Here is a 12,113-nt window from a genome sequence, read left to right as displayed (position 1 = left end):
GGTTCTGTTCCCAAGTTCAGGGCTGGAAGGCCCATGATGGGGATTTCATAAACACGTTCCACACAGAAGGCAGGATATAGGAAAGGAAAGAGGAGAAAAGGAAAGGAAAGAAATGTAAGGGAAGGAAAAATGATGGCCCCGCTAGCTTTTCACACCTAACTTTATGTGCAAGAAGCAATTGGCCTCCTTCGTCCTGGCTTCCTAACTCTCACTTCTCGAATGCTCCTCGGGAGCCCGGGATCGGCCAACCTGGAGGGCGTGGCCATCAGGGAAAAGCCCATGCCCAGAGAGGACACGATGCTGGGGAGCTGTGTGCAGGCCCGATGTAGACGCAAACACTCAGGGCAGCACGGTTTGCACCCCCAGGGGAGGTGGGGCAACTTCCTATGAACCCAAATGGTAAGAAGCCAGGAGCAGGTACCCTGATGCAGGATCAGGAGGGTGCGCTGTCTTCCTAATGGTTGTCAAAATCGTCATGCCTCCTGAAGGCTACATCCAATTATTGTTCCTTTTAGAGTCCAGGAATCCTTTTAGATTAAAAGCTTAATCTAAATCCTTTTAGCTTTAGATTAGATCCCAGGCCAAGCAGGAGTGGGGAGAAGTTGATCTAATGATGAGTCTCTGATCCTTCCTCCTCCTCCATGGGCTTGTTTCCTTCGAGGGGAGCAAGGCAGCAGGCCCGTGTTGTGGATTTGCACATCCTCTTAGCTTTTCCTCCTCAGTATTCACAGCCTCTCGAAGGTGCCCTTTAAAGGCTACTTTGCGTGGAGAGAGCAAAAGCAAATGGCAGAGGAGGCCGTTTATTGCCCACACCCTTTGGAATAAATCACAGGGCTGCAAATGCCACCGACCCTCTGTCCTTGTTTATGGCCTGCAACTGTGGCCAAGGCTGTCGGCAGGGGGTGACAGAAGCTGCTGGGCCTCTCGGGGAGCCGAAAGGGAGGGATCCACAGAGCGCTTGCTGACTCACAGCTTCCTGCTCCGTGAGCCCTCTCGGGGTGAGCTGGGGTCTATGTCGGAGCAGTGGGGGTGTTCCCACAGGGCTCATGCCTCTCCTCATGGATGATGCCAGAGGTGACCCTCTGCCTCCAGAGTGTGGCGAGGAGGTGGGACAGCTTTGTGTCCAAGCTCTGCACTCACTTCCCGAATGTCAGAGCTGAAGAAGACCTCGGGGGCCACCGACTTTGACCCTACTTTTAAAAAATAAAGAAAATGGCTCCCCCTAAATGGGAGGGATTTGCTCAAGCTCACACAGGGTAGCAGCACAGCCAGCCTTGGAGGCCCTGCCTCCCTCCCTGGAGCCTTTTCATTACATCTTGTTGAGTGTTTATTGCTGTGTAATTGTGTGTGTGTGTGTGTGTGTGTGTGTGTGTGTGTCTACTTTGTCTTTTAGGGGAGGAAACTGCAATTGCTACCTTCATGTGTCATCACAGCCTTTCAAAATCAAAGAAGTTGAGGGGACGCCTAGGTGGCTCAGTTGGTTGAGCATCTGACTCTTGATTTCGGCTCAGATCATAATCTCACGGTTCATGGGATCCAGCCCTGCATCAGGTTCTGAGCTGACAGTGCAGAGTCTGCTTGGGATTCTCTCTCTCCCTCTGTCTCTGCCCCTGCTATGCTCTCTCTCTCTCTCTCTCTCCCTCACTCCCTTCCTCTCAAAATAAATAAATGAACATTAAAGAAAAAAAAGGTTGCAAGCTTTGAGAAGAATGTGGCGCATTGGCTAGAGTCACCTGGAATTTTCAAGGATGTTGCATCCAAGTTAGAAGTCTCCATGTTGAGATAAGTTGGAGGCAAAAAAAACCCTTGAGCTCTGGACAGACACAGAGGCCAGCCAGAGTGTGTGTGTGCACGCACATGCCTGTGTGAGTGTGTAGGGGGAGGATGGCCTGAGATCAGCCTCTGCTGGAACCAGGACTTGGCCATAATCAGTCTCAGTCAATCTCAGCCGGGTCAAAGGAAGAGCCGAAAGAGGACAGACCAGGTCTTAGGAGACCATCCATCCACTCAGCCACACTATCCTGGTAGGAACCTGGGGGGCAACCTTACTGGCAAAAAAGAAGCAATCTCTTTATCTCTGGGTCAAAACCTTCAGCTTAACAAGTTCTGCCCTACATGAGAGGCAGGAGAATAGATTCAACAATAAAGCACATTACAGCCCCTTTCTGCTTGAAAGTGCTCTGTCCTGTCCATCTCCCCTCCTCATTGGTGATGCTCACCTGTCCCTTAAGCTGCCTCATGCTCCACTGAACCATTCTCACCAAGGTCAGCTATAGCCTTCCGATGACCAGACGAGCCAACACTCTGATTCCCCATGGTATTGAACCTTGTTGACCGCTCCATCCTGGACACCCAGTATCCTTTGCCTCTGTAGCCCTCTCTAACCCATCCTCCTCGGTCTCCTTCTTGGCACCCTTTCCATCTTCTCCATCCACTCCCTTCTCACCCAAGCCCACTCTCTCTGGGTGACCTTGCCACCCTGTGACCAATCACTTAGGGGACTGATGACCCTCACTTTGGGCTGAATTGTACCCATTCACATTCACATACTGAAGTCCTAACCCCCGGGACCTCAGAATGTGATGACATTTGGAGACAGGGACGTTAAAGAGGTAATTAAGGTTAAATGAGGTCATTGGGTGAGCCCTGATCCAATATGACCAGTGTCCTTAGAAGAAGAGATTAAGACACAGATATGCACAGACAGGAGACACGGCAAGAAGACAGCCGTCTATAATCCAAGGCGAGAGTCCCCACAAGGAACCAACCCTGTAGACCTCTTGATCCAGTCTGTGCTATTTGTTACTGCAGCCCTAGCAAAATACAACCCCTCAATCTGTATCTCCAGCCGCCGCCTCCCGCCTGAGTGCCAAACCTGCAAAGCCAGCTGCCCTCCAACACCTCCACCTGAGGCACCTCAAACTCAAGTTCCCACCCCAAACTCGTCATCTGAGGCACACCTGCTGTGCCTCCTGGACTCTCCACCCCGGTGGTAGGGCCACCATTTCTGCCTCCTGCCTCCCACTCCACCACTCTGCGCTCAGCTGCCAAGTCCTATTGGTCCCTCATCTCAAACATCGCTTGAGGGGCACCTGGGTGGATCAGTCAGTTAAGCACCCTACTCTTGATTTTGGCCCAGGTCATGAGCTCGTGGTTGGTGGGACTGAGCCCTGCGTCGGGCTCCATGCTAACAGTGTGGAGCCTGCTTGGGATTCTCTCTCTCCCTCTTTCTCTGCCCCTCCCCCCTACTCTCTCTCTCTCTCTTTCAAAATAGATAAATAAACTTTAAATATCGCTTGAATTTGTGCCCTAAAAAAGTGGACTTGGCCCTGTATTTCAGTCCCTTGGGTACCTCTCCAGGCTACACCTACTCTACATCATTCTCTTCTGAATCTCCCTCACAGTACTGACTCTGGTCAAACATCTCTCTGCCAGGTTCCCTTTGGACTTGATGGTTGTTCTGAACTATTTCTTTAGCTCCTGGCCAGGCCATCTGTCCTGGCTAATGTCTTCAGTTTCAAGCCCTGGAGCAGGCTGCCTAGTCTGTCACTCCTGGAGCCCCAGCTCCAAGCTTCATTAGCCATGTCAGCATATATGGTTAACCTCAGAGTGGAGACCAAAATGGTCTCTCTTTGTAACCTACCCCTGCGTGCATTTCTATAATTCTCTGTCTGTTAAAAACACTTTAACTGAGGAGGCTGGAATGCTTGGTTCAGAAGCAGTAGGGATGAGGGAAGTTGGGGGCTCTGTTTTCTCTTCTCAGCCAGTCTAGGGGCAAGAGAACCTTGAGGGGTACAGAGGACAGAAGGTGGGAGCTGCCAAGGGGAGAAGAAGCAGGCTGTCTCAGAGTCTGCTGAGGAGAAGAAAGGGCTACCCGGCCTGCCCAGCTGCAGCCGGAGAATGCCTGAGCTGTATCTCCGTGGGGGTCCCTGCCACATCCTGCTGCAGACCAGGATGGAGTGGTCACCCCACTAAGAGGTACAGAAGGGAAAGGCCGAGAAGATGAGAGTGCAGTGGGTACTCAGACTGTTATTCCATGGCCTTAGGAGTTAGCCCTAGAGTCATACGGGTCTCAACTGCCGACCCCACAGCAGGCCTCAACCAACATGCCTGGCACTGACCAGAACATAGAACACTCTCAAACCCTACTTGGAGTGAACAACAGGTCTAGATCTGCCGTTTAGCACTGGTCTGGGAGAGATTGTAGCTGTTTGAGGCAGGCCAAGATGGCCCCAAAGAGCTCAGAGTCTGGGCTGGTTCCAGGCAGAGTCGTGTGGGCAGGCCAGACCCTTGTGGGGCTCCCTGGCTTAGCCATAACTTGTCCCTGCCACACAACTCCATGAAATGTCTTTGTCCAGAACTAGCCCTACTTTCTTGGGCCAAGGCTTCATGCAGTTCACTTGCCAATTTTGTCCCATTAGGCTCAGTATTGGTACTCCAGGGGTCCATGCTATACCCCCTTAGAGCCATGGAAGCACTTTCTTACCAACCAGGAGTTCTGGGGATAAATTTCCACCAAACACCATGCCTCTGAGTAGGGGGCCTTCTGGATTTAAGGCCTTTTCCTGGTCTTCATGCATTAGACATTTTGGTTCTAGAGAGCAATGTTTCCCTTTTATCATTGACTAGGTGCCGTGGGGGGAATATTTTAATACTGAACTAGACACTTTATATGTGTTATCTGATTTAATCATCAGATTCAATACTTTAAGGTAGATATTATTAACTCTCTTTTTGGATGAAGAAACCAGGGCTTAACAAGGTTACATGGCTGGCTAAGGTCGCAGCTTAGAAGTGGCAAAGCCAATGCTCAAGGCCAGGTCAATTTGATCACAAATCCCACCTTAACCATGTTGGATCAGTAGTGCCTACATCACTGACTGTTCCATCTGTACAGAGGGTCTACTCATATCAAATGATAAGGTGACCATGGAGGAACTCAAAGACCAAGGAACTCGGACCTGTAGATTTGAGTCCTTTAGTGACTACCAGGCATAGATCCTGCCCACAGGCATTTCAGGACTGCTGCATGCTATCCATTCATCCATGCATCCATCCATCCATGCATCCACCATCTATCCATCCATGCACCTGTCCATGCATCTGTCCACCCATCCATCCATGCATTCATCCATCCATGCACCTGTCAATCCATCCATCCATCCATCCATCCATCCATCCATCCATCCATGCATCCGTCCATCCATGCATCCGTCCATCCATGCATCCGTCCATCCATCCATCCATCCATCCGTCCGTCCATCTATCCATCCATACACCTGTCCATCCATCCATCTGTCCGTCCATCCATCTGTCCATCCATCCGTTCATCCATCCATCCTTCCACCCATCCATGCATCCATCCATCCATGCATCCATCCATCCATGCATCCACCATCTATCCATCCATGCACCTGTCCATGCATCCGTCCACCCATCCATCCATGCATTCATCCATCCATGCACCTGTCAATCCATTCATCCATCCATCCATCCATCCATCCATCCATCCATCTATCTATTCATACACCTGTCCATCCATCCATCCATCCGTCCGTCTGTCCGTCCATCCGTCTGTCCATCCATCCATTCATCCATCCATCCTTCCACCCATCCATGCATCCATCCATCCATGCATCCGTCCAATCCAGACATCCAGCTAGCCAACCAAGCATGCTTTTCATGCATTTATAAAACATTGCTATCAATCAGAAGCCATTCTTTCTGCCCTCCATCATCTAGATCCACATCCCCTGCATGTGACCTTAGGCACCCAGCCAGACTGAAAGTTAGCCCACCCACTTTGCTGTGAAGAAGCCATTATAAAGGGAATCCTGGGCACATTTCATGGCTCAGTGTATTTGAGAGTCAATGCCTTCCCAGGGGCAGTCAGCACCCTATCTCCTGTGGCAATTCTCTAACCTCCTTTCTCTCCCATACCTCTGTCACCCCCTTGCAGTTCCTCTGAGCTTCACGGATCTGCTCAGAAAGGGTTATGGCCACAGTATCCTTGGGCCAAGGAAGAGCTGGCAAGGTCAGCCCACTCCCCCATTCAGGGGGCCTGCAGAGCCACAGGGGGTCATCACTGGAACACGGCCCACCTGTCCGCATCCTCTATTTATTTCCTGAGGTTGAGCGGTGACAAACAAGAAAGCAGTACCTCGTCCAGGGTTGAGGGGAAGGAGATCTCCTGCAAGTGGAACTGAGGCACACACTGCAGGGTGATGGTGAGGACGACTCCCAGGCAGCCCAGGTGCACCCGCGCGGCCTGGAACACCTCCGCGTTGCTGGACTCGGAGCATTCAAGAATGGTCCCATCAGCCGTCAGCAGGGTCAGCGCCACTACCTGGCAGTGGGAGAAGAGTCACACTTCAGAATCTGGGTGGGTATTTCCTGGAGACTTCGGGTGAGGCCCTCCCTTCCCTGTTTGTCCTTGGAAGTGAGGCCAGGTATCACCTATCCCATGAAGGCTAATGCCACCTGGCCACAGGGGACTGGGGAAAGGAAGGCTAGGTCTGGGCAGCATCGGCCCTCAGCAGGGAGGGGCATCCATTCCATGAGATTCCACGGGAACTCACCACTGCCTTGCCTGTTTGCTGTGGGGATGCAGCAAGGCTCCCCTCTGTGCAGAGGACATCAAAGGTGAGACAGGGCCCCAGTGAGCCGTGAGGTGCTGGTTAACGGTGCCTCGCAGGGCACCTGGGTGCCTCAGTCGGTTAAGTGCCGGACTCTTGCTTTCAGCCCTCATTTCATGAGTTCGAGCCTCGCTTTGGGCTCTGTGATGACAGTGCGGAGCCTGCTTGGGATTCTCTGTCTTCCTCTCTCTGCCCCTCCCCTGCTCACTCTCTCTCTCTCAAAATAAACATTAAAAAGAAGAAGAAGAAGATGTTAAGAGCCATTAAAAGAAAGGTGCCTTGCAAAGGGAGGATATGTGTGCATCTGGGCTAGGGCTGTCCCTGCTGTCCCAGCACAGCCCAGGGGCCAGGGGCCCCTACAGCCTCTCTCTGCCTGTTGCTCCTCTTGGGCACCATCTCAGCCAAGCTGAGAGTTCATCCTCTCTTTCGGGGACCCACTCACCTCAGGAACTAGATTCTTGGCCACAGTCAGAAACGTCAGTTTCTGCAAAGGGTGGGATACTCAGCAAGAAACGGATGATTAACTCCAGTCTCTCACCCTTGGCCCCATTTCCAAAGGAACCCTCTTTCACTGCTGTGTAAGTACTTCTCCACACTGTGCTACCTGCTAATTTGAGTGGAAATTGCTTTCGACATGTGTGGCTCGGGGTGAGAGAACAGAGAAAGCCGAACTAATTCTAATTAGCAGAGACCGTGGCCAGAGGGGAGAAATTGGCAGAAATGGGGTGCGATGGCCATCGGTAGGCGTGAGGACGTCAGAATGATTTCTATAAAAACCAGATTTTGTCTAAGACCCAGAGCCGTAAATGACAACTGGCTAGTGAAACCCCTCAGCAGGGTCCAGCATCAAAGGCAGGCACCGCTTTACCAGCTGTGTGACCCTGGGCGTGTGATTCAACCTCTGTTTCCTTACCTGTAAAATGAGGGCAGTAACTATCTCAGAGACAGTGTGTGAAGTTTCCAGCCGAGCGTCTGGTATACAGTGGACATTAAAGATGTCACTCCCCTCCCCCGACCCCTGCCATCGGCATAATGCATAAAAGAAAACAGCAGCATTCTCCCACTGCTCTTCCTGGGGCTGGTCCTGCTCAGCTGAGCTTCCCAAGAGAAGGAGCCAGTAAATCTCACGCGCATCTTGATTTGTGGCCACTAAGAATTATTCCATACTGTGCTGACCATTTTTTAGAAACTGCCATCAGCCCTGGATAGCAGACCACGACTGTGGCCTAATCTGGGGCGGGGGGTTGGCTGTTGTGCTGCCTGTCAGGCCCTGTTACCACTGGGCTCTCCTGGGCATGGAGCCCAGCTTTCAGGGGGGAGGTCATGGCATGTCCACGGAAGGCTCCAAGCACCTGGGAATCGAGTCCCACAAAACCCAGCACGCTTTGCTGCAGCAGCCCTTACCGATGGGAAGAGAGCAGCATGATTACCAATGGGCGCTCAGTGTTTCCCCTTCCCTGGCTCACGCCCTTCCCTCCGGATGCCCCTATCCTGCCTGGGGAGTCTCTGGGGCTCTTGTGGTAGAAAGAGGGAGCAGAGAAGGAAAAAAGCAACCAGAACCAGTGCACAATGGTGATGGGAAAGCCAAGTGATGTTTTAAGGAAAAGCATGAACTACGTTTCCCTCGCGGTGTTGGAGAAAACAAACACAAAGCAAAGTGAATCTCTTAGAAATTGCTTTGGACTGTTTTCTTCTGATCTCAGAGCTGCTCCGAGACTGGAGCACAGGGGACCCAGTTCCCAGAAGTCACGTTCAGACAGTGCTTGCTGGGGTGTCTGTCTACCTCAGCACGTCGTACAGGAGAGAGCCATACACCTGGCCAGCTGACTTAAGCGATCTGTGTGGTCCAACCCCCAGCCATGCTGAAATTTCTTTTATAGCACAGAGGGTGAGCTCCAGAAAGAGCCCTGTCCTACAGGCAAAACCCACCACTGACATTTATTGAGCACTAACTGTGTACCCTCTGCTAAGCACCCCAGATGCATTGCTGTTGTGACCATCCCCATTTTCCAGGTGAGCAAACTGAGGTAGCCTGAGACAGAGACTTCACCCAGGTCACACAGACAGTAGTGGTAAACTGGGATACAAAATCCAAGCCCCAGTGTTTAGCCATAATGCTCCAGTGGCCAGAGGCCCCATGGTCCTTGGGGCGGATGAGCCCTTGCAGGTGTAAGGAAGTCCCTCTACACCTTACACTTAGGAAGTCCCTCTAAATACTGAAAGTTAAAAAAGTTTGTCCTCCAAACGGCGGCTTCTGACACAAATCACGAACTGTCCTTGGCTCGGCCATGTATTTAACTTCTGCTATCTCATACCCTCCTCCTGGGTTGAGGATTATTCTCTCCAGATTACAGATGAAAACAGGGATGTCCAGAGGAGCAAAGAGCTTGCCTCCCTGCACATACCGAGCACATACTGGAGGCAGGTTTTGAACGCAGACCTGAGTCGACAATCTGTATTCATAACCAGTTCCCCAAACCAGATTCTTGTAAAGTTTAAACACTGCTTTTCAGGGGAGACTGGGTGGTTCTGTCGGTTAAGAATCCGACTTGGGCTCAGGTCATGATCTCGCGGTCTGTGAGTTCGAGCCCCGCATCGGGCTCTGTGCTGACAGCTGAGAGGCTGGAGCCTGCTTCAGATTCTGTGACTCCTTCTCTCTCTGCCCCTCCCCTGCTCGCACTCTGTCTCTGTCTTTCTCAAAAACAAATAAAACAAATAAAACTTTTTTTTTTTTTTAACCCTGCTTTTCAGTGAAGGTCAGGTACAGATCCAGGCCCACATGTGCTGGATCCCACCCCAGGTGGCCTTGGTCCCTGTCCCGGCCCCTCCTGACTTGCTAACCTGGAAAGACCTCTTGCCCTGTCTGGCTCCTGGCTCAGACCTTTCAGGGGGGATGGAACCTCTTGCCCTGCTTGTCCTTTTCCATAGGGTGGCCAGGAGGCTCCTGAGAGGCAGGGGTGCCTCAACATGCATTGTGCCTCCTTCATCACTTGTGTCTGTGGGGGATGAATGAGATTTAGAGGAGATAATGTGGCTGGAGGGCACCTGCCAAATCTGTCAGAGGGGGAGAGCTGGGGTGGCTCTGAGGCTTACAAGGAGCAGAGCCAACACTGCCCACGAAGACCCTGATTTCCCAGGAGCTTCGGTGAAGAGGCCCCATCCCATCCCCCACCTCCCCCCCACCCCCCACCCCCTGCCCCCCCCACCCCCCACCCCCCGCCCCCGCCCCCCCCACCCCCCGCCCCCGCCCCCCGGCAGTCAATGGAGCAGAGAAGCAGGGGACTCACCAGGGTGGGTAGGATGCCATGTTTGATCCCTGTGTTGTGCGTTCCAGACCCAATGACGCCCCCTGCAGTCACGTCTGACACAGCTCCCAGGCTGGGCTCAACAGGAGGGGCAAAAGGGACACAAGGGACCAGTCAGGCTCCCCTGAGACAATTCCCACCCCCTCCACTGGGTTGCAGTTCGAGGCTCCTCAGAGCAGAAGAATAGATGCATCTCTTGCCCGGGTTCTTGCTCCGAATGTACCATGACTTAGCTTGTCTGACTTGTTGGCCTTTCTCTTCTCTGAGCCTCAGTTTTCTCATCACAGTGACCTATTAGAGAAACTGGTAGGGGCGTGGCTCACTCAGCTCTGCCTGCCTGGCTCTGGGGTTTCCGCAGCATAGAACATCCCCTTCCTCTGTCCCCATCTGCCAACAAGATCTTCACCAACCAAAGGCCCAAATGCACCTGCTAACACCTCTCTAGACCCAGACTGTCAAGGCCTGCGAAGTCCCTGAGGGAGTGAGCTGGTTCAAACAGCTCACACAGCTGTCCCAGGAAGGTGTGAGCAGCCCTGAGCTGTCAGGAAAGGAGGGGGAGGAGACTGTATCACCTCCAGGCTCAGAAACTGTCAGTGGTGGGGGGATGGGGGGGCGTCTGGGTGGCTCAGTCAGTTAAAGCCTCAGGACTCTTGATTTCAGCTCAGGTCATGAGTTCGAGCCCCACTTTGGGCTCTGTGCTGACAGTGCAGAACCTGCCTGGGATTCTGTCTCCTTCTCTCTCTGCCCCTCCCCTGCTCGCTCTCTATCTCTCTCTTTCAACAATAAATAAACATAAAAAAAGAAAGAAAGACGGGGCGCCCGGGTGGTTCAGTCGGTTGAGTGTCCGACTTCAGCTCAGGTCATGATCTCGCGGTCCGAAAGAAAGAAACAAAGAAAGAGAGAAACAAAGAACAAAGAAAGAAAGAAAAGAGTCAGGGGCTCCTCGGTGCCCCCATGATAAACCCCATCTCTCAGCCCAGACTTCTGGGCCTTGGAAGGAATAATACCAGAACTGTGCATGCACAGGAAGAACCAGGGTCCTGAAGGGGAGCAGGACTGCTCTGGAGACCTGTGCTCTGGGGGCAGGAATTAGAAAGATGTGCCCAGATCTCGGAGTGAAGGAAAAAGAGTGGCTCAGGAGTTCAAAACTCTTACTTCTTAGGAGTGTTCTCTGAGACATCCCAGCCCTAGCTTAAAGGAGAAGGCAACTGATGTTTACTGAGGGCCCCCTGGGTGCCCAGGCGATGGGTGCGTTGTATGCTGCAAGATATATCTTCACAATAGCCCAACCCCCCTCAGTTTATACTGAAGACCTGGGCTCTGCAAGGTAAAGCAATGTGCCCACCCTCTCGCAGACACAAAATGGGAGACTGAGGATTTGACACGCCCTGGCTCTCAGCACAGACCTGGGGCCCCTGAGGCAGGCTGGGCCCCGCCTCCCAAAGACGCTGGAGTACACCTGCTGTTAATGATTAGAAAGTCTAGTCTCAGACCTTCCTGTGGATGAGACCTGGGGGCTGTCCTGGCAGAACAGGAAGAGGACAAAAAACAACAACAACAACAACAAAAAAAAAACCCACAAAAAAACCCTTTCCAGCCTACCCGTACCCACCCGCCTCCACCACCTATGTGTCTAGTCTTGTCTCTTTGTCCACATTAGTTTAGTTGGGTTACTTCTGAAAATACCAGAATCTTAAAGAGGACCATAGAATCCTGCCCTAGGGACATCTTCCAACGTGTGGAAAGGCATAGCTCAAAGATGTTCATCACAGCATTAGGTAGACCAGTGAAAAACTGAGAACAATGCCCAGCAGGGGGGTGGTTAATCGAATTGCAATGTGTCTTCTCCTCCCCATGAACTTTACCGAACAAAAAAGCAGTTCGGAAACAGGCTCGTGACCCCTGTGTTAAGAGAAATAAACTGGATAAAAGTGAGGCCCTCAGGGAGAAGGGTCAAGGAAGGAAGGATTAGACTCTGACCTCTGAGGGGCTGGAGATAACAAGCCAAGGGGAAAGGTCACCTCCAGAATCTGTGGAGCCAGATGACAAAGCCAGGTGAACAAGAACTGACATTTAGTGAGCTCCTTATGTGGGGCATCTTTCACTCATCCAGTCCTCTGAGCACCCTGCTTTAAGACCCATTTTCTAGATGAGAACACTGAGGCCCAGACGG

General features: G+C 52.1%; 1 protein-coding gene across 2 annotated transcripts in view; it reads right to left on the bottom strand.

Annotated features, from left to right (window-relative positions):
• The window catches only part of LOC125164964 (L-gulonolactone oxidase), a 34,097-nt gene that overhangs the window by 14,655 nt on the left and 7,329 nt on the right, over positions 1-12,113 (bottom strand). For both annotated transcript variants that reach the window (XM_047857694.1, XM_047857695.1), the window contains exons 4-5: positions 9,923-10,013; positions 6,161-6,346 (exon numbers count right to left, since the gene is read on the bottom strand). In XM_047857694.1, the coding sequence (XP_047713650.1) occupies positions 6,161-6,346; positions 9,923-10,013 (277 nt within the window). The remainder of the gene's footprint in view (positions 1-6,160; positions 6,347-9,922; positions 10,014-12,113) is intronic.

This window comes from Prionailurus viverrinus, chromosome B1, assembly GCF_022837055.1.
Source record: "Prionailurus viverrinus isolate Anna chromosome B1, UM_Priviv_1.0, whole genome shotgun sequence".
NCBI classification, from domain to species: domain Eukaryota; kingdom Metazoa; phylum Chordata; class Mammalia; order Carnivora; family Felidae; genus Prionailurus; species Prionailurus viverrinus.
This window is presented reverse-complemented; position numbering and strand designations above follow the sequence as displayed.